The sequence below is a fragment of the Polyodon spathula genome, chromosome 12 (genome assembly GCF_017654505.1).
Source record: "Polyodon spathula isolate WHYD16114869_AA chromosome 12, ASM1765450v1, whole genome shotgun sequence".
Lineage (NCBI taxonomy): Eukaryota > Metazoa > Chordata > Actinopteri > Acipenseriformes > Polyodontidae > Polyodon > Polyodon spathula.
This window is the reverse complement of record NC_054545.1, coordinates 3862695-3886091: the sequence shown is the minus strand read 5'-3', so window position 1 is coordinate 3886091 and position 23397 is coordinate 3862695. Positions and strand designations below refer to the sequence as shown.

The window sequence follows — 23397 nt, the reverse complement described above, 5'->3', positions numbered from 1 at the left end:
GGGCTCGTCACCTAAGGAAGAAATCCATAAGAGGAAAAGCTTGATGATCCTACATGCTGACCTAATGGCTGCTCAACACAATTTCACCCATCTAAAGAGAATCTCACAGATATTGATTCAGCACATGCTAGGGCAAAGGGAAAAGGACTGCTTGGAAACGTCAGTCCACCAGTTGCAAGCCCCGTTAGACCTCATGCAAGAACAAGCTTCAGCACACAGTGAGGATGAGGAGGAGGACACCAGCAGCGCCACCACAGTCGGCAAAATTATGAAGGTGATGAAGGAGGCTTTCATGTGGGTTAAGAAGGCTGATGGTGACATCACGACGAATTACAGAATAGCGCTGTTTCCGGAAGACGTCAGTGTTCAGATAAATAATTTCAAGGAATTGCAGTCCGAAATAATAGCCAAGCAGTCCACAATGGACTCCTTTGTTTCGGAGGTAAAGGTAATGATGTCAAGGTTGGATGAGAAAGAAGTTCCTAAAGTGTCTTCTTTGCTGCAAACATTGAATGATTTGCATACGTCAGCTGCTCAGAAATCAAACCAAAAACTACAGGAACTGGAGTCTGCCTTGCAGGCTAGAGAAAGGTTATTTGAAAAAATTGCTTCCATTAATACCTGGGTAGAAGCACATACTGAAAAAGAACACATTAAGGAAAATGACAGTGAAAGCAATACTTTAGAGCTTGAGCATCAAGTCAAAGAGAGTAATGACATTTTACACAAGTCCAAAGAACAGGAGATGCTTCTGGAATCTCTTTTGATGAACAGCAAGGAGATATCTGCAGAGATTAACATTTCTGAAAATTATTACTTGAGCAACAGATTAAAATGCCTGCAGTACAATATCAAAAGAGTTATTACTCAGGAAATGCTGACAGACACGTGTCCTCTGAAACGTGTCCTGCCAAGCTGTCATTATTTTGTGGTGCAGGCCTACAGTGAAGCGCTGGAAGACAACACAGATCTGAGTGGCTTCTACAGCAGATCCTCAGATGCCCTATCGGCCCCAGGAGTCGCTGGTGTGCAATGTCTGAGGATTACCCTGCCGACCTGAGCTCTCCCCACCCGGGTGGCACTCTGCCAATTGTGCGCCGCCCCCTGGGAACTCCCAGCCACGATCAGTGATGACATAAACTGAACTTGAACTAATGATCTCCAGGCTATAGGGCGCATCCTGCACTCCACACAGAGTGCCTTTACTGGATGCTCCACCTGGGAGCCCCCAAGTATTGGATTTGTGCCTTGCATTAAAAGATCTGGGGCCTGACTTTCAAGTACTGAAAAAAAACAACTTTATTTTGACCAATTGAATGGGTAATTATGTTTTCATATTGTACATTTTACCTGGCTCTAAATATACCCTCTATAATAAAGAAACTTGAAAAGTTCCTGTGGGCATGCAATTGCCTAATGTTTGCTGTTAGTTTTTGATATATTATGTACCTTTTTTGGTGCTTATTTTGAGCTATTTTGAGTTTTATGTAAATCCTTTTTTTGGGGGCTTTCGCTTTTTATATACTGTATGAAATTATTGTTTTCGGTTACTTTCCAAAATTCTTGGGCATTTTTTTCTATCACAATATATATGTAGCAGCTTGACAGTACTTGCACACTTGTACCTTCTTTCCTTTGCTGTCTTTCACAAGGAAATCCTTATGGTCACAGATTTTTGTGGGCTGACACATTTATTTATTTTTTTACATTTCACCTCAATTTGCAATTCAATTTTAAATTCCACGAGTGTAAAATTAACCCTACCGAACTGTAAGCTTTAATTCTCACAAGCCAGAATAATGGTCTGTATTAAATTGTAATTTCGTGTTAAATCTTACAAGTGTGTACAGTCCTCCAATAGAAATGTAGGAATTTACTGGCACCCAGTAGTTGAGGTGGGTTTAAAGTGTTTAGAACGAATCGATGCGACATAAAGGTCAGGAAGGAGGGACATTGTTTTTCGGGGTTTTATCGTTTTTTATTGGTTAAAACCAAAAATCAGAAGCCCTGTATGTACCCTACAAAAATAGTTCTTTTTTTTGTGTTGCATTTTAATATGTACCCTACAAAAATAGTTCTTTTTTTTATGTTTATTTTTAATATTTGTTATTATTATTATTATTAACTTATTATTATTATTATTATTATTATTATTATTATTATTATTATTATTATTATTATTATTAATTTAATTATTTAGTGCTAACTATATTTAAATGTATAATGTACTTTTTGTTCCGTCTAAAAAAAATTTAAAAACCTTTAGTCAGACTAATGAATGTATAATTAATGGAGAAGAATACAATAACACTGATGATGATGTAAGCTGAAATGTTTGTCTACATGACGTACCTATAGTTTTACATCCGAATTAAAGGAGCAGTATTTTTTTTTCCTAGATTGAAAGAGCCGCTGTCGTTCTGGACAATCTACAGGATGACCTGCCTGAATGCTCCAAAGAGAAGGCAGCCAAAGAGGACCTCCTCGACTTACAGAAACATGTGAATCAGTATGAAGACAGTGTTAACAACCAGCAGTCCTCTTTGGTCTTCCTGGTGCACAAAGTGAAGGCTCTTCTTGGAATCATGGAAAACGCTAAGGTGCCATCCATTCCCGTTTGTCAGAAGTTACAGGCAATGCAAGATTGGTATAAAAAGAGTCCAGTCTTTGCTGTACAGTATTTACTTCAATTCAGATCTGTTGAAACGTTAAACTTCCATGGAGGGCTTGGTAATGCTAGTGAACACATTTTGTTTGGTCTGTTCTTACCCACTTTAAAGATTTTAGGTTCCCCAAAAGTTTACTCTAGGCTGGCTCACAAAATGAGGGCATGTCTAACTTGCTATAAAAAGGCAGGTGTTTCTCGTAACAGCCATTGTAAAGAGCTGTCTGTTGTCGCAGGAGCAATTAAAACCCTTAGTTATCTCACAGAGGTTGATTAGCTCACTGGCCGACCATTAGCATGTGTGTTGGTGGATGCCAGTTGGTTGTTGATTCAGCCTACATTCCTGAGCTGGGGCACAGGCGGGTGACACAGAATAGCTGAGAGCTGAGAAAAGATACTGACTTTTTACATTACAAGAGGAATTTGGTTTTCATAAGAATTAATCTAACAGATATAACAGCAATATATTGATTGTAGGTACAGGTATATTGGTAAGTTTTCAGTTTTAGTTGGTAGGTACCTTTGGTAGATTGGTGGCCAAAGGACTACTTGTCCATTTTTGTTCTGCTCTGAATTCATCCACAGGTTGAAGCAGAAAGCTATGAAGAGTCACAGGTCAATACACACAGAGATCCAGGAGCGTGAGAAGGTGAAAGATGAGATCAGAGGGGTAAAGGAATGGTTACTGCCTGTTGTGTCACTGCTCTCTGTGGTGGACCACACACCCATTATAACAGACATGGAGGTACAGTAAAGATGTGGTCTTGTTGAACAGTGAAATACAGTTTCTTGCTATGTAGACAAAATACACTTAGTATCTGCATATATTTCTGTTGTATGTTATTCTTATCACCTTATCAAATATATCTTATTTGTTTATGACAGTCTTATGGCAGTGCAATTGTTCAGTAGTATCTAGACTGTTGAAAGCCCCATACATTTGCTAGTTGTTTGTTATTATTATTTTTTTTTTAATGAAGCAAATGTTAAAGCAATAATATGAAAATGTAATTTCCAAAAATTACTTCTGTGTGAAATAATGATAAAGGTATGGGTGAGTTTTGCTGTTGCCAATTAAAGTTTATTGTTTGCTGCAGGAGGTTCAGACACAGCGAGCAACTGATCCACGAGTAATGCCATTTTAATGAGCATTTTCATTGCTTAGATTTTAATCAGACACAAGGCATCATTTTGTCTGGACTGAAATGAAATAAGTATAATCTTCATCGCAGTGCTTTAGAACAGCAAAAAAAAAAAAAACTACAGTAACCTACAGTCTTGCTTTGCTGGGCTTTCTACAATACATGACACTGGAACAAAATGGCACACACAGTCTAAGAATGGCCCTGTTTAGAAACAGCAGAATTCATTAAGCTATTAGTTTTAGATTCAGTGGGCCGATGCACCTCTATGCCTGTTCTCACCAAATTTGGATAGGCTGGCAGTAGATAACAGCATTGTCACCATGCCAGCCACATTTATTGAGAATCCCATTTATGGAACTATACAGTGAATCTTGGTGCTAGATGTCTATTGTCCAAAATAATGATAAGCAAAGCCAACAGTGATACAGAATTGCAGTAAAATATATCACCTCTTAATGGTGCTTAGCATAACTTATTAATAATAAAAATTCAGATTTATGCTAATATGTCTATAGATGGCACAGTATTTCTTTTTTTTCATCATATTATGAACTGGCAATGAAGGCTTGTATATTGTATATAATATGTGCTTTTGTTGGCCATTTGGACAAAATGGTAACACGTTTAAACCCAAGTTTACCAAAAATGGGTTTCTGTCTTTTTATTTCCCAGGTGAGCTTTGTGGAGAGAACAGGTGAACATCCAATAGTCTAGAAACAATCCTGTAAGACCTTGAAACTTTCAAGCCAGGTTACTCTTTCAAACCCAGTCTGGAAAGCGCACTAAAGGGCATTAGGAAGGAAGAACTTTTAAAACGTGGAGAATAAGGCATTGAATGGACAAAAATACACTTGTAGTTCTCCACATGTCTAATTTTATTTTTAAAATATTTGTGCGCTTTTAAAAAACCAGGCAGGTGTACTTGTCAAGCTCTTTTCTGGGAACATGCGCCACTTGAAAAGCAGAACAAACTCACTTGACATTATCATGACAAAATAGTAATGTAGCAATTATCTGTATGCATTTAAAAACTGAATGCATGCACTGTGCATCATGTACTTACAAGCAACAGCAAACCTTTCTTTGGTCTCAAAGACTAGATGGGATGAACATTTTGGTCAACAACAAAACAATTGAAATTAATCAGTAAAGTGTCTGACTGGGCAAACAAAATACATGCAGTATCTTGACTTTGCTTGTTCTGAACAGATGTGTATTTTAAGCATGAACATAAAACTTTGGAAAGGTGTGCTGCTGAAAACAGTGTCATGATGAAACCATTTAAATTGCTTAGTCTCTTTCCTAATGGCGTATGCTAATGATTTGACAGAAACCGGCAGAAGGAGATCCTATATACTGATTGTACTATGAGGGTCCAGAGACAGGGTGTGAAGATGGAGGCAGTACCAAGTCATCATCTTCTTAAACTCTGACTGGCAGCATTCTGGAGGTAAGCTTTGTGCCCTTGGCGTAGTTCTGGAGGTGGTTCAAAGGATCTTGAAAAAGAAACAACTTGAAAAGAAACAACTGCCTCTCTTACATTACCCCAAGTTGAGTCTTATTTTTTGTTTGCGTTTCCTTGAGCCTCCACCTCTCATCTGCCAGCTAGGCAACTGTGACTCCATCCATCCTGTCTTGCAGCTTCTCTTCTTTGAGCCCAGTCTCAACTGCATGAACCGAATGGTTTGAGGCCTTTATTTGAAAGAAGCAGGGACATGTTACTATTCTGCAATACAGTTTGAAAGTCATTAGCCACTGGGTGTGCAAAACAAAATAAAATATCAGAATATGTCTTTCACCTTTTATCTTTTTGGTTTTGTTTTTGAAAACCTACCAACTAAAGTTGAGTTATGAGTACATGAAGGCTCTTAGATGGGCCTGTCACGGGTGCCATGGCTGAGAGAGTATGTCTCTGTCAGGGGAAGGTGATAGTGAAATGTCATGTGCAGTCTTTGTGTACAAACTACCTCTGAGTTGTATTATTTAGGAACATGAGGAAGCTTTTACTGTTGAAGATGCAACTGCTGTGGAAACAGTGCAAATGAGACCAGACAATAATGAAATGTGTGAAACACAAGCTATTCCTCAAGAAATGGTATGCAGTGTTGTCGGTTTTATAAGTACTGTATTTTAGGCTTTACTTTGTGCATTAATTACTTTCAAACAGTGGGGAGTGTTTTTGGATAAACCAGGTCTGACTGTTTGTACATGGTATAAAGCAGTGGTACACAACTTTGGCCCTCGAGATCAATTCCAGTCCTGGTCTTTATTCCAACCAGGTCCTAAATTAGTGAATTGCCTCTTAGCAGCTTCAACTACATTAGAACCTGCTTGGAGTAAAAACCTGGACTGGATTAGGTAGTCTTTATATGGGGATATGTGGAATACAGAAATGAATGATGCCATTTCTTCCTCATATTTTCCCTATATATATATATATAATATATATATATATATATATATATATATATATATATATATATATATATATATATATATATATATATAATGTGTGTGTGTGCGTGTAAAAGATAATTATAAAAGATTATTATCTTGTCCGAGATGGTTGCAGATCATTTTCTTGATTTGATTTTGTGCTGTTCCATTCAGTTCCATGCAGTAGTGAAGAGGAATGCAAACATTAGGTAGTAAACAATACATGCTGCAGTTGGGAATACAGGCAGTTTATTCTTTTGAATAAATTCTTTATTCTTTGACTCGCAGGCAGGACCAGGTGAGCTGCAGCAGTTGCCGGACAGACCTGAGTCTAACAGTATACTCTATGTCTGCCGGGAGCTGGCAGCCCAGCTCCAGTTTTGGCTGGAGAAAGCCACGGCGACCTTCAGGGCTGACCACCCGGACACGGAAATGCAGCAAAGCGTGGAGCAGCAGCTTCTCACGTTCAGGTAAAGAGGTCAAAGTACGCATTCTCTGTTCTGGAAAAGTTGGAAAAGCCTTCCCTTACAGCTACAGGTGTATCTGTTCTTTTTCAAGTGGCAAAAATAGGATTGCTATCAGTGTCTGATTACGTGTGGCTGAGCTTCGACATGCTTATAAATATTTACTATTGTGTGCTATGGCATTGGGAATTGTGCCTTTCACACAGGAAAATCTTGTAAAAGCACTACCAAGCTTGATAAAAAAGACAGCTCAAACATAATGTGAAGCCTAGTGACAATAAGGACATCCTAAGCCTCTTTTATTAAGTAGTTTTTAGTAGTCAGAGAAAATACTACAAAAGAATGGGATTTGAGTCCCGTTAACAATGTAAATACCAGAGTACAGTACAGTACATACACAGTACAGTAAAGGGTTATACAAACAACTTCTTAATCTTTATCCTGGTGGCATAGGCATGTAATCCTGTTTCAGAAGTGGGTGCAGCTCAAAAGCGCCTCCCAAGACTTTGCATTATTCACATGTTTGTTTCTAAACAGTGTCCAGGTACTGTAGCTTTGAGTAATCTTTAAATGAATATGGGTTGGTTGTATGTGAAATTCTTTGTCTCTAGAGAGAACTATGGAACAGCTGGAGTTGTTTATGCTGATTTCTAGTTTGACTGGTCCTACGCTGCAAAAGAATGTGCAACAGTTTGCTTTTATATTCAGCAGTATCAATGTAGTGTATGAACCTTAGTCCATGTAGCAGAGTCCTAATAGAGTCTAGCACATTTTAAGTGGCCATTAAAAAAAACAGTTAGACTTTAGCTGGGGTCAGTGTCATACTGGGTAACAAATTAACAGGTTTGTAAATTGAGTTTTTGTATACACTAATGCATGAAACTCAAAGTGTGTTTCCTTCAGCAAAACTGAAAGCATACTATACAAGATTTTTTTTTTCTACTGGTGGTTTTTGGGTGTGATTTTGCATCAGCTGTTCACACTAATAAAAGAATATGGCTTGCTTTCATAAAGCATTATTATGCCAGTAAACGAAAGTCAATGCACATCCTTGAATACAAACTGCTTATGAATAGGGACTTTCTCAATAGTGCTGCTTAGAATTATCCAATGTCAAGCATTGCTTGTTCAAATGTTACACTTAAAAGGAGATAATACAACTGCCTTTAGTAATCCAGTGCAGCTTCTCTGAGTAGTCTTTGTTACTGTAACATACATCGCTCTTTGTAACTCTTATCATCTTTATAGACACAATTTTAAAAGCACTGGATAATTATCTGTTGCAACAGCTTTAGCTTTCATTGTAAAATGCCCCCATCAATTTGCAGCTAATCTGCTGTGTTTTCAATAAGTTATTGTACTACAGAGAGCTCCAATTACTCGGGTGACAGGGGAGCAAAATCTGAAAGTGAGAGCAATTAAATTTGCATGAGTTTAACAACTGTCAAGGCCAGTGGTGGATTTCAAAGGAATTGAGCTCATATTTATATTGCTGATACACTTCAGAAAAGCACATCACACCTACCTACCCCTACCACCCATAAAGGTAAGGATGTAGGAGGGTCTGGTGTTAATTTGAAGTTACAATTAGGAACACATCTTAACTCAGCGGTGAACTTCTAGAGTTGTGATACTGACAGTCACTCTAGTTTCTCCGGTGCCGTTAGTCATTTCTGTGAGAGCGGTGATTTGGTGAGGTTCTTCATTAGGCCTTTCTTGTCCCTCTCAGGATGTACTGGACAACATGTGGAGCACCCTGAGAGTCAGACGAGTAGAACTCAAAGAGAACCTTACCACTGAGATTCAGTACGAGAGCCTGTTACAGAGCCTGTCCAACTTAGTGGACGCTGGTCACGAGAAACTCACTCACAGCCAGCACCTTGTCCTGCCAAGCCATGCCGAGCTGAAGAACCACCTGAAGAAACATAAAGTATGGAAAATAAATGAGGTCTTTTTTAAAATGAGCATGCGAGAAGCGTTACATTCAATTTAATTTCTTTTCAGTGGATTTATTAGATAACAGAGTCTCAGTAAGATACATGGGAAGGCATATCAAACAGTTTTGAGACCCACACACAATTTGAAGTGTTTGGTATGTACATTATTAGTGGTTCTCTTGAGGATGAAATCACTCCTTTTCTGGTGACCTTTGTCCTAAATGAACCCCCAAGCAGTCTTTTGGCTTCTTAAAACCAAGAAAGTTTTTCTGTTTTATAGAATTACTTCTATAACCTTGGCAACCACCTGGCTGCTGTGGAGAGGTTCTCTCAGAAAGTACCAGTAGCTTTAGCAAGGAAGCATGACAAGTTTTGGTTGGATCTGGAGGAAGAAATACTCTGTCTCCAGCAGCAAGCTCTTCAGCATGGAATACACATCCAGAGCATGTTACAAGTACAGCAGCATTTTAACTATTTATTCCTTAACTGTTTCTATTGCAGTGGCTGCACACTAACTATATTATGCATTTATGTCCCTAAAGAAACCTGTACTGCAGGGGTCTCCAACCCTGGTCCTGGAGAGCTACTGTGGCTGCTGGTTTTTGTTTCAACCAATCTCTCTGTTACTTAATTGAACCAAGTATTGGCTTAATTAGTCAAGATTAACAGGTGTTCCAGATCTTTAGCCACTGATGATGTAAAGACACCTAGAAAACCTGCTGGATAGCGGCTCTCCAGGACCAGGGGTGGAGACCCCTACTGTACTGTATATTCTTGAAAAAATTCCCAACAAGCTCTTATTTCACCCTTCATTGACACTGCTTTGCCTCATTTATTAATACTGTATGCTTTACTATACCATGCTTTCACTTTGCTTTATTACACTATGCTATGCTTTTACTATAGTAAACTTTTATAAGGGTGAATTTGAGTAGGGAATCTTTTAAATGGAATATGTGTTTTCCTAGGCCTGGACCCAGTTTGACAAAAGTTCTACAGTGCTTTTAAAACAGCTGCAGGAACTGGAAGCCAGGATACCTACAGTAGGACTGGTGGAGGAATCCGAAGAAAGATTACTAGAACGACTAGCAATCTATCAGGTACCGGACCCTTTGATTCAGGGAACTATAATTGGTTAGAATCACTAACTTATAAAATGTAAAAACTGTTGTGCAGAGAAGAGGTAAACAAATACCAAAGTGCTGTCCTTAAATGCAGGTATTAGCACTATGCTTTTTATATCTAATTCTTAAATATAATTTAAATTCCCCAAGTACCTAGTCATGGTGAACAAGCTGTTGCCATAGCACTCTTTGGATGATGTACAGAACCAAATGAAACACTCAATAAAAACAGAATAATCTTTATTTGGCAGCAAATTAAAGGTAGTCTGGATGAAAATTGCTCAAGACTCTCCCATAGACTGACAAATGGGAAGAAACTGTTGACGACAGTGAGCTGCACAGAACTGAATTCCCTTCTGCATCAGCTGGAGGAGAAGTGGCTGACTGTAATGAATAGAGTCAACCAGGACCGCCACTGCTTAGAGACGCTAACAAAATACTGGACAAGGTCTGTACTTTAATAGACACCCTAAAACTTCCTTAAACAGTTTAATTAGCTTTTCAATAGGAAGAATGTCAGGTCCCCAGGATTTATTGAGCACTGTAATAGTATCGCTCTGGGGCTGTTTGTCTGTAATGTTTACAATTGGCAAACCAGGAGATTATATGGGAGAAAACTTTAAAAAGTGTTATTTAAAAAGACTGTCATTAAAGAAACCACAAATATCCTTACACTGCACTGATCCATTTATACAGTGGACCAAATACATAGATAGAGCAGTTGAAAAACAAATCAATCTAACATTACCAATAACACTAGATCCAAGCACTGGGAAGCCTGAAAGATTTAACACCGCGTGATTAAATCACTGGTGAATCAGAATTACTCACATTCACATCAGCAGGCGGTCAAATCCAGGTAGTTACTGATTCTATGTTTATAACAAGTTTAGCTATCACTGGCCTCCTATTTCTCTTCCCTCTAGCTGTAGGAAGGGCTCCATTGACCTGAGTGTGTGGATGACGTCTGCAATGGACAGACTGAAGACTTTGAAACAGCAGTCCCTCAGTGTGCCTCAGGATCTGGAGAAAGTAAGAGATCACCTCGGACGATTCCTGGTGGGTGCAGTGTCGGTCACTGTAGTTTTGGTTTGAAAATACAATTTTGTTTGGTTGATATTTTCAAGTAAGCACATTAGATGTGGCTAACAAAAGTTCAATAAAATTTGTTATTTTTGAGTTTTGATCTCAAATACAATGTTACTGTATGTTGTGAACTACATGCCAACTCCATGCAAAGTTGTACTTGAATGAACATAGCAAAAAATATATCATTGACGTTCATCCATGTTGAACTGGACAGCCTCAAGCTGCTGATGCTGTGTTAGATATTTTATGTAAAAGTTACACTTCACAGAATCTGTTTTTGTTCTATGTTGTTATAGTCCAGACTGATTAGTTGTATTATATTTCTCATCTGCATTTCATATTGTCTTATAGTGTGGAATGCATATTTCATTTAGATTAAGAACCAGTTCAGTGTTACAGAAGATTTAGTTTCAGTTGTTGGCATCACCAGTGTGTAATGCGTACGGATGAAACCCTTGCAATTTGCCAAAACTTTGTATGGCAGGTCTAATCAAGTTATAAATTGTAGTATTTCTAATGTAATCACCATACACTAAACAGTTCCATTGTGAGCCAGTGGTCTTGCGTCCGTTCAATCACAGTGAGTCTTGTTAATAATTTTTTGATATACAAACAGTAATGATTAGTACAGTGACAGCAGGGGGCGCTGTTGCTTAATGCACTAAGGCATTACTAAATCACTACATGTTTACGGGCAAAAAGGTATTTTTGAACGTCAAACACAATAACCCTGTAACCCGTTTGCATTGCAGTAGTCACAGATGTTATCTGCATTTTCTTCTCCATGTATACTATTTATTATGTATTCTTTTTCCAGGAGTTCATGGAGGAAGTGGATGCCAAGTCGTCTCTGAAGTTGTCTGTGATCAGCACAGGGAACCAGCTGCTCCAGGTGAAACGGGCCAACACTCCCTCGCTGCAGAACCAGCTGGCTCGGTTTGAGCAGGGATGAACAGAGGTTCTCACTCCCCTGCCAGGAAACAAGGAGAAACTGCACCAGGTCAGGCACCTGTGCCTTTTCATTCTTAGAAAGAGGAAAGAGTTAAACAGTTCGTGCAAATGCATGCCGTCTGAACTCACAAGCCAAGGATCACCTGAGCAGTATGCAAGGTATCCAGTCAGAATAAGAACCCGTTGACTAAAATAATGTTAAACTGCAGATTTACTGTGCACATTTACCAAGGAGAATATGGAATGAGTCACATGTGCAATTTGCATAACTTATGCTAGCATACTGTGTACATAGGCAGTATATTTACATCCTTCGTCCATAACTATTAAACACTAAATGTGCTAGATATAGTTTAGATATACTAAAACTAAGAACTCAATGGTAAATGTTTTGACTAGAACCTTGACCAAAACTTCAACTTGTCAGTAAAACTGAAAAAATACTTCATTATGTCTGTCACAAAGACGGCCAAGTGGGCGGTGTCAGAACCAGGAAGGAATGAAATACACAAAACACAGGACGGATGAAATGAAATGATGAAGACGCCTGTTGGCACCGGTTTAATACAAAATAAAAGGTTTAAACAAACACGAAAAAACACAGGACACGGCACTCTACGCCAAAATAAATAGACAAACAAAAACAGACTAAACTTAACAAAACGGTGCACGGACAGACACTGACAAACACGGTGAGCGGATACTTTCTCTTTTTATTATTATTATTACTACTACTACTAATTTCCTCCGTCTCCAATCCCGTTCTCCGCTCACCGAACACCCAACCACCAGTATGTGACAACGTGCATCTATATATACTGTTGTGCTGGGCTTCAATTACCAATTAATTATTCACTTGAATCCCAGCACGTGAATTAATAAAGTGCAATTCCCCGTGCTCACATATTACTACATTTTACTTGCACGTGAAGTGCTGTGCAATCCTCGTGCCTAAATACACATATACATTTTTAAACACTCGTGTTACACAGACCCGTTTATATCCCGTGTACCAATGTCTATACACCAACATTTAAACACACCACACGCAACACATGACAGATAATATACACAGGGGCGGGCACTTTGTTACAATGTCACATTCAGTTCTGGGCAGGTAGCCAATTCATATTCTTATATTAAGTGAAATCACAGTCAGCTGTGTTAAGGAGGGCTTGATTATACTTTTCTTGATAAGGAAGGCTTTAGATGTATATTTTGCTACATTATAACAACACTCTTAAACCTAAAACGCAATTCTGCCGCATCACATCTGTAAACCAACAAAGTCACAACCCTTCTAACTTCAGAGTGTAATATCCAAGGAATAAAAACGGGGCAGATCAAAAGAGCCAAACCAGTGAACATCCCACGAAAATACAGAATATACTGAAAGAAGTTCTGCCAGATTCCAATTAAAGCCAAAGCTTTAAGCATTTCCATTTAACATGCCTCTAAAGCCCTTTGTTTTCTCCAGTGCAAGAATGAACAGAACTCCCAGTGCTAGCCACAGATTACCTCTGCAGTGCCTTTCAAAACTCTTTGTGCTTATTCATAAGATTAAGTGATATACAGTGTGCTCTAGTTTCTATGCAGCAGTAAATACACAGAGTCACCCAAAGATTCTCTGGTGTAACTACTCCTGGAGTAAACTGTATTCTTCTTGGCCCTATACAATCCCTGTGAACACTAGAACACGAGATATAGTATTTCTGAAGCCAGTCTTTTAACACAGTCACAAATGCTTTTTACAATTTTAATGCGGCACCACAGATAACCGTAATGAGGTTGCCCATCATTTGCTTTAGCTCCAGATGGAGAAAGTGCCTTCTCGTCAGGTGATCACAGAGCTGAAAACCCGGATGAGCAAAATTCATGGGCTTCTGAGAGAAGATGAGGAAAAGATCAGCCACCTGTCTGCTATAGCCAGTGCAAAAGAGATTCTTCAAAAGTACAAGGTTGGTACAGAGCATCCAAGGGAGTACAAGAATATGGGTGACCTTAAAATAAAATTAGAGCAAAAAGTAACTTTAATGCAGATTCGTGATTGTAGCGGTAGTACACATTTGCAGTTTATTTTAAGCAAGCATTATTGTGGCAGTTTGCATTTTCAATCATCTTGTTAAAGACAAGACACTTACCTTTAACTACATTAACGGGTGGTTTTCCAAGCGGCGCCTGATCCCCCCCACTAAATATACAGAAACAACCTAAAGATTGGAAATGTACTTTTAGCACAACGTTGACAAATAATATTATGGGTCTTTTTTAAAGAATTAAACAGAACTGCATCATTATTTTGTGCAAATGTTCCTTGATATGTTATTTTAATCTGTAGGTTATTCAGACAAAAGCATCGCTCCAGTCGATTGTGCAGCAATGGAAAGCATTTGATGAAACATTCCAAGAGATGGACTTGAATATAGTCAAGGCCAGGAGAGCAGTCATTCCCCTGTGCTGTCTTTCCAAGCTCTGAAAAGTCAGGTGGAAAAGTTGAAGGTAAAAAAAACCCCAAAACTTAATTCTGCATTTTAAAGACTTAGAAAGTAATAAAAGCAATGAAAGCACTTTGTATTAATCTTCTTCTTCTTCTTCTTCTTCTTCTTCTTCTTTTCTTCTTCTTCTTCTTCTTCTTCTTCTAACTTCTAACTCCTGAATGAGTTGATAGAATAGTTTGGGTTGGTGCACTTTACAGCTATTGGTTTTGGGAGTGGTATGACATCTCCATTCTCTCCCTTTCAGTCTCTGCAGGAAGATGCTGAGAAGAATGAAGAGCAATGGAATGCACTCAGCAGTGCTTTCACCACCTTTAAAACCATGTGCAGCCCCACAGCAGTTCAGCTGATCACTGAAAACTTAGAAGATGCATGTACAAGGTAAAGACAAACCTTTGCTTCGGATACTTACTAAATTAAATATTCACACATTTTAATTACATTTTAAAGTTATACAGACTTTAAATGCAGCCTGAAATGTATATTGTTAATCAGAAGTCCATTAAGGTCACTTAACACAAATACATATTCTGGATACTCTCGCTCAGTCATCAGAATCAGAGTTTAAAACTCCGGTGGTCAATTATAGAACTGTAAATAGTTCTGTTGAAGTTTTAGAATAAAACTCAAATAAAGTTTTAAATAGAGAATATGAGGACTGAATTTGTATTCCTCTCTTGACACCTCAAAATTGCAGCATATCTCAGTCAAGTTTAAAACAGTGCGATTGTAACCCTAAAAAAGTGTGAAGGCCTGTTATTTTCAGTGAAAGATTACTTCAGCACCTTTTTTTTTGATGACAGTAATTTTATATAAAAAGTAAAAACATACATTTTTAACTTTTTCCATCATAGGTTTGAACAACATGATAAAATAGAGAGCAGGGCATAGAGAATACAAAAATAATTTTCTTTAAAATGTACACAGTCTAGGATAAACTAATTTTAACAAATCTAATTTAAAGACGTGCTTTATCGGTCTAGACCCTGCATGGTGGAAAAGTGTCTAAATATCCATGGGAGCCAGCTTTCAGGGCTTTCTTGTGTGGCCCCTGTCAAATTATTCAGAACTGTACTAGTTTTATATTGATAATACATCAAAATGGATCAGCTGCAAACAGTTTACAGTATTGGTGATACGTTAATAAAGTATGCTTGCTCGTTTTTCCAGGTGGACTGCAGCAATTCAAGAATCCTCAGATGAGCTCCGAAAGGCTCAGAGTTTATATGAGCTTTGGCAGAAGTACAGGGATCGCTTCGCTGACAGCACGTTGCTGCTCAAGACACACAAAGAGAAGTGCAGTAAGCTTTCAAGCGCCGTCCCTTCAGAAGAAAACACAGTGGATTTCAAGCAGAGAAAAATAGACACTATTAACGTAAGTGCACCTGGAGGTTTAACAAAAAGGAAAAAGGAAATTAAAAAGCTTCACCTCAGCAATTTCTGAAAACTGAAAATCAGAATAGACTTGATATAGAAAATCATACCTGGTGTAAAAGGCAGTGCTGTGTGATGCACTGCTGCTGTCAGTGAGATGAGTTTGTGAAGCTCTAAAATCACAAATGCAGGCGAGCCCGGCTCTTTTGCCTTGTGGCTGAGACAGTCGCTTGTGGTCCGCAGAGTTGCCGGTTCGCTCCCAGCCTCCACCCTGTTACACTGGTATTTAAGTCTGCTATTGGACTGGTATCAATACAGGTGTCAGTCGAATCAAAAATGCAAGAATTTGAAAACCACACAGCATCTGGTTAAAAATGAGTGGAATGGTTTTACAAGGGAACTGTATTCAGTATACCAGGGGTTCAGCAGAATAGACCTTTCAGTGTTAAAATACAAAATTAGGTACATGCTAGTGTCCCGTTTACCCATCTCAGGTTCCATCAGAGCAGAGCGACTCTATGTGATACTCTGTAAAAATTCTGCTCTGTCAATACCTTAATATGTTATAACTTTTTTCTCATAAATGTGCACCAAAGTTTTTTGTTTTTTTGGCTTTTTTTTAACTTTATTTTAAAATCTGCAAGCGGTTTTTTAAACAGAAGGATTTGATTTAAAGTAGCATATATGAGTAATATTTTCCATTTAGATAGTGTGCTGTCTTATGTCTGGTAGTAAATTGCAATAGATAATTAATATTTTGATATAATTGCTACACTATGCATGGCCCCTTCATGAATATCACACTACAGAATACAGCCAATCATTAGACGTTATCATATTATTAATACAACTTTTATACGATGTGGACATACGTACCGGGGAAGATCTATAATTCCACAAAGTGAAATTCATACAGGTACGAATAAATAATTAGCTATTATCTGGCTTGTGGATATGGAAGATGTTAGAATCTGTCAAGATTAGCCTCTGAAGGACTATTGCTGTTTTGTTTTTGTTTTTTTGTTTTTTTGCAAGATTAATCAAATTACATATTGCTTTCCTGCAAATGATAGCAGCTTTTAGTTTTTTTTTTTTAACTCAGACATTGTACTGTCTTTGAGAGCCATTCTGAGACATCGGTTGTAACTAGTGTATGATCCCTATTCACAATATTTCCCCTGGTTACTCTGCAGGTAAAATATAATGAAAACCCAAATAACCTCAATCTTAAATAATGATCGAGCATCAGCTCACTTGTGTAGCCCAGGACTGGGTAATAGTGGCGGCTCTGTGACACGAACCAAAATCAAACAATGTCAAACTGGCAGAGAAAATGGAGATTTCCTTTAACATGATCAGTTAACAGTGGTTCTCTAATGGCTAGATGGAGACCTCTGGAATATTCCTTTGAAATTCTGTAACAGTCCTATGAAAATGCATGCAGCACAACTGGAAAGCACAGCGCAACTTAAACATTAAACGATTGATAAAGGAAAGAACAACTAAACAAATAACGCTCTGCATGCTTGTAGTACATTAAACGGGTTCTTGACGCGTATAAAATGCAAGAAAAATCTGTATCGTGTAACTTTTATTTCCTTCTTTCATTTAGAAACTCGTGAACGAGACTGAAAACATGCAAAGCAGCACAGTCCAGGTTTCAGAGACTTTGAAAGAACTAACCCAACAGGTGGATCCCCCAGCAGCTATATTGATTGAATCTGAAGTAACAGACCTGTCCAACAGACTGGTGCAATTGGGGAAGCTTCTTGCAATTAAGCTGTCTGAGCATCAGGTAAAATGTTATAAGGATAATCTTTTAAATCAGAGCTGCCCAACCGTTTTGGGTAAAAGAGGCGCCCTGATGTATGTAAACAGCCACCAATTTTTATATATATAAATAAATTGTGTGTGTGTGTGTAATGCATTCAATTTTCCTTTGCAGACGCGGATGCTACAACTGAATGCCATGACCCCTGACCTGGAATACTTGAATGACCTCAGCTACAAGATCCCTCTGAATGAAATGAACATCAAGAGAGCGCAAACCCTGAACAGACAGTGGGCTCAGGCCTCATCCTGGGCTCTGCAGAGATGCAGGTAACAGATTATTAGTCTTGAAGCACCTCTTATTGATTGCATGATATACAAGCATCTTGTTTAAACAGGCATCTAGTGTTTGTTTGTTTTTTGTTTTTTAAATTTGCTTTGCTTGTGTATCATTGATTCTGCTGATAATCACACATCGTGAGAACATCATTAGAAATCTTCTATAGAAAATAGTATTTTAGTTCAGATCATAGAGACTGCCCTGCCTCTCGCTTGTTGAGTCATAAATGATGAATTTTAGTGGAGCAATACAACACTATTAACACAGTGCATTTCTTGTTTCCCTGTACTGTATGTATCTGTGTTGTTTTGTAGTGAACTACAGGGAGTCATCTTACACAAGCAGAACTTTGTCCAGAAATGTGAGAACTGGATGAAGTTCTTGGAGAAGATGGAAGAGAGCTTGGCAGTGGACATTGCTGGTTGCTATGCAGGCCTTAAGGAACAGCAGAGAATTCGTGAGGTGATCACGTGGATGTTTCCGTCATTTTTTCCTCTAAATGACGATTCCCTGGCAAAGAATTCAGAATTCATGGCTGAAAGCCTATTTGATTTTCTGAAGCCTTTGGAGTGTGGTTATGTTTTATGTTTTTTTTTTAAATTTTATTTTGTGTTTTATAGATAATTTGTGTTTTATTGATGAAAAATGATTTGCTTGATTGATTGATAGCACACCCAGCACAAATACAATTTTCAAAGCTATCTCTGAGAATTGGGGTGCATAATAACAAAATGAAAACCAATGAGGAGGGATTCACATTAAAACCAATATCACTCATTGAAATCTGAATAAGATTTTATTGGGAATGCACACAGATCAGGAATCGATGACACACTACAACCACAACCAAGCCACCACTCCCCTAAATACAGCTTAGGTGGACCTGGTCAGAGACAGTCACACATAAAATTATAAACAGTAACTACATTTATCTAAATAAGCATAGAAAACACACCAATCAGATACAGACATAACACAATCAGTGAAAACTAACACACAGTCCTAGGGCCACACCCCCTTGCTCCTGCTGCAGCTGCAGCTTCTGACTGTGCCACAGCATTACAATATATTAACATCTGCATTACTATCACATTAGCAAATAAATAATAATACATTGTGTTGTTTCAGTTGTTCCTATCTGAAGTGTCAATTGGTCATCAAATATTGCAATATTGTGATGTAAGGTTGGCAGGGATGGGGTTAAATCCTATCACTGCCAGCAATCACAGGTGCGGCTATTCCCCGTTTGGGGGTAGATTTAATCTGACCCCTGCCAACCTTACATTCCCACACACACATACCATTTACAGCAGCAGTGCTTCTGCCCTGCCACAAACTGATTCAAATAAACATTTTTTTATCCCAAGCTTGTACACTGATGAAGGCTTTTCCCGAAACGGTTGTCTAATTTGATTTTATTTTCCATTATGGCCCTATTGATGTAAGCTAGTTGTTAATTACCTTTTATCGTGTACTGATATTTAATCAGCATCAACTGTATCATACCCTTTAAAACTGGTACAACTTGTTTACTTTCCTGTGCTGCCAGTATATTAAAAGAATGAAAATAGCTCTTTTCTGGGCACGTCAGTAACATAATTGCTCTGGAATGAATTGTCAGCAGCACTAAATGATGTAGAGCTGGATGTAAGTGCCTGTTGTTTGCATATTGTTTTCTGCCTGTACCAATAATAGTGTGCAGCTGAATGGTCTAATCAAGGTTGCTATCATTTTTAATTAGCATAGGTTACTTTTGAAAATAATTCAAGTGCATCCTATTGGAACAGCCTGGTGGATCAGAGGCACTTTTCAAGGTCACATTTCTAAGTCAAAGGTTGTAACCTTAGCAGAGATCAATCCAGGCTCACACTGCAAGGTCAAGAGCCAGCGTCTTAGGCATTCTTCAGCAGGACAAAAGCACAGATATTTGGCTGGCTAAATGAGTGCTTGGATATGTACTTGGTGGTGGGAAAGAAGATTCTGGAGTAAACCAAGAATTGTCATTGACAAGCAGTGGTGCACACTTAGGGCTCTTCATTTTCGGTTTGTATTTTTGGTCACGTGATGTCTGTTTTTAAAATTATATTGAGCAGACTCTGTTTCTTAATTAAACTCTTGGTTTTGAAACAAGATCACTTGTTTTCTCCCTTAACTGGAATGAGACTATGATTCTGTTTCATTGATAATGTAAATAAAATAAAATAAAAGGCAGCTCCTTATTTTTAATTTAAAATGAACAAGCGAGTTCAGTTAAATAGCTTTTCCCAGATTTAAAATCTTAATGACTCATTGCAAAAATGCTATCATCTGTTTTGCAAATAATAGTTTCCTCGTAATTATGATTTAATGAAATCAATATAACGTCACTCACTGTTTTGTGTTCGGTTTTAATTTTAAAAAAAACAGAAGAAAACACTAAAGTGAACTTGTTTCACAATCATGTCTTTCCATACAACATACAGGGTTCTCTACCAGCACTTAACTGGTAATGCTTTCTTTGAATGCTGCAAATGGTAGCATAAGTACCACGGGATACAATTCACAAGACCAGTCAGGCAATGCTGTGACCCAAATAACTTGGTATCAAATCAAAAAGCGAATTTGGTGCAAGAATCTGCATTGTGCAAAAATGGAAAAGCTTGCCTAATCTCGCTGTAATCTATATATCAGACAGCTTTGCATTAACTCCATAGAGTATTATAAATATGAGATTGTGTAATACTCACATTGGTATTTCCACACAGGAATCTGGGGTCAGAACATCACCCCCTAGAACAGTAGTACTCAACTCTGGCCCTCGAGATCTATTCCAGTCCTGGTCTTTATTCCAACCAGGTCCTAAATTAATTAATTGCCTCTTAACAGCTTCAATTAACAACATTAGAACCTGATTGGAGTGAAAACCTGGACTGGACTTACTCTCAAGAGCCAGAGTTGAGTACCACTGCCCTAGAAGGACTAATTTATAAATATTTTAAAATGTATTTTTAAAGTATTTTTGTATATAAATGCATCGCAGGTAATAGTAACATTAACATGAACAGGCGCTTCTTTACTGAGGGGGTCAGGAGGCGAAAGCCTGCCATTTTGTTAGTGCAGTTTGACTCATGCAAGGACTTTTTTTTTTAAATCTATTGTGATCCCAAAAAAATGACATACAGCAGAGAGTCAATTATCCGAACTAACTGGGACCGATACTAGTTTGCATAATCGCTTTTGTATGGACAATTGAACAGGTATTGATAACAATTACTGTACCTATACTGTAATTATGTATAGAATAAAGTTAAAATCCACAAGTACTTAGTAGACAAGTACCTACTTATGATGATACATAGCTAGTAACCTGTTCTATCACATTAAGCATGCACAGTTACAAAGTTGAAAATGAATGCAATTCAGTAAAACGTTAACACCTGCAGTTAAGGTAATGAAATACTGTAATTAAACATACCATGTACCAAACTTTGATTCAGTACAACTTTGACACATCACAGAACTGTAGGAATCATTACACTTCAAAAATTCAGCAACATGTTTCTATACTTTTGATACTTGCTGTTAAGGCATTGTAACAGCGTGCAATTGAAATGAATAAAATAAACATTCTTAGCTGTTCAATAACATAGACATGATCTCCAGCCATTACTGATGAAATAGAAGAAAAATCGGGATTTGGGAGCTGAATTTACCTTACCTCAGTCCCGGGAGTACACCACTTGTAATTCATCACAGGATTACAGGCGCGTTCGGTTGATTATGGTTGATCAGGGATGGATAATTGACTCTCTAGTGTATTGTTAAGGCTGGTTATATTAAGATGCTGTGCAGGGTACTAATACTGTAAGGTGTTGAAGGTATTAGCGGTCCATTTATTCAGCGCCTGTCAGGCGCATCAGGTCCAATTTATTTTCACACGCACTGTTTAAAAGTATTTTTTTCACAGTAAAACAGGTTTAAAAGGCACTGCATATCAAAAGCACACTCAGTACTGCATCTCCAGCCAAGCCCAACTCCTTGTTCGCTGTATTTTTCACATACCTCTTCATAGTTGTGCATACTGATAAATCCTCTCCTGATCACTCGTTTTATCACTCCTGATCACTCCAAACTCCTCAATAATGCGATCCTAGTCAATATTTTATTACTATAACGTCTCAGAAAGCTCTGCAAATGTCTGTGATATTCTTTGAGTGCTGGATGCAGAAGCAGCGATCTTCTTTGTTTGTGTCCGTGTTATCTCTGTGGTGCAGGGGCTATGTGTATTGCTCAGATCCACCCCCTTTTTTTTCAGCTCCTATCAGTCTTACTCAGCCATTGAAAGGTTTTCTCTGCTTTTTCCGGAGAATAAACGACTAGAGACCTGTGCTTGACGTCTTTTTGATGATGTCAGTCAAGGTCCGACATTGGACTAGAAAGGGAAAATTTTAATGTCGGATCTGGTCTGACATAGGACCGCAAACACTTAAGGAGTGTCACAGCATAAGGTACCATAGCGTCTGGAGCAACTTTGCCCTTGTAAAAACGTCATTGTAGACTAGACTAGATTTGCGGGTGTTAAGGATAGTAGATACTGTCTAATGACCACATTATTTTAGTTTGTAAGAATTTAGTGGAACCGTTTCCATTAAGTCTTTTCTTTTAATCCTTCAGATAGGTTGATGCTTGTGTTCTGTCTACAGTACAGGCTCACTGCCACTCACAGCTAGTTTGCAGTGGCTGCTGTCATTTTCAGACTAGAGATTCTTTAAGAATATAGTGGATTCAATAAGAGGAGCTGTCAACCGCTTGCTTGGCATTCCAGAGCTACTACAGTGCATCAATGGGATATTCTTGTAACCTGCAACTTTATGACCCTAATTTACTGGTTTGGCTATTTATTTTTTCTCACATGTTGCTTCAATTTAAGTCAGTTTCTCAGGGATTTCACAAACGCTTGGACTTTTTGTATTTACAGATAGTTTAGTTTTTTTTTTGTAAATGCCTGCAACATACACTTTTTCAACAAAATTTTAGAGAAATTAAAATGTTTGCACAGAACATCGCACTGAGCTCACTGTTCTGGAAGCTGCTATAATATACAGCATGCAACATTGTATCTGAACCCTGGAGAAACCAATACAACCAATACTGTTAGTCTGCTATGTCAACACTATATCAATTCAGTTATTTCAGATAGGGTCTAAAAGCTCAATGCTTAATATCTGTTGCACCCTCTTGAATGTAGAGGAACCGATTTTGCAGCACAAGCTTGAGTAAGTTAAAGTGCTGTCATGTGCTGCAGCTGATAGATTGATTTACACTGACTTCACAAAGGTGACTGGTGGCAGATACAACAAGACAGTTGTCACAGAGATTAAGTTACAGTCAACTGAGTAACACGGAATGCCTGCAGGCTGCCAAAGTGTTTGTTAGGAGAAGATTAGTTTGTATTTATCTGGGCCATGGGGTTAGTTTGCGTGTTTTCAGAATAAACCTTCTTGATATTGAATTGTATTAGTTTAAATCAAGTTTTAATCATTGAGGGCAAACAGAAATAAGTTAATTTAAGTTTTTAATTTAGATTTAATTTACAGTCTTCTCAATGAATAAAAACCAAGTACATTT

The 23397-nt window shown here is 38.1% G+C and overlaps 1 protein-coding gene across 1 annotated transcript in view; it reads left to right on the top strand.

Moving 5' to 3' along the window:
* Window positions 1-2405: 2405 nt before the first annotated feature.
* The window catches only part of LOC121324303 (nesprin-2-like), a 41397-nt gene continuing 20405 nt past the window's right edge, over window positions 2406-23397 (top strand). Inside the window, 17 exon segments of the mRNA XM_041266011.1 lie at window positions 2406-3410; window positions 5141-5260; window positions 5798-5905; window positions 6535-6716; window positions 8440-8640; window positions 8928-9101; window positions 9616-9747; window positions 10023-10219; window positions 10698-10830; window positions 11678-11860; window positions 13620-13769; window positions 14150-14280; window positions 14523-14687; window positions 15477-15681; window positions 17293-17475; window positions 17626-17780; window positions 18105-18402. Of these exon segments, the coding sequence (XP_041121945.1) occupies window positions 8455-8640; window positions 8928-9101; window positions 9616-9747; window positions 10023-10219; window positions 10698-10830; window positions 11678-11860; window positions 13620-13769; window positions 14150-14280; window positions 14523-14687; window positions 15477-15681; window positions 17293-17475; window positions 17626-17780; window positions 18105-18402 (2292 nt within the window). The 5' untranslated portion in view covers window positions 2406-3410; window positions 5141-5260; window positions 5798-5905; window positions 6535-6716; window positions 8440-8454.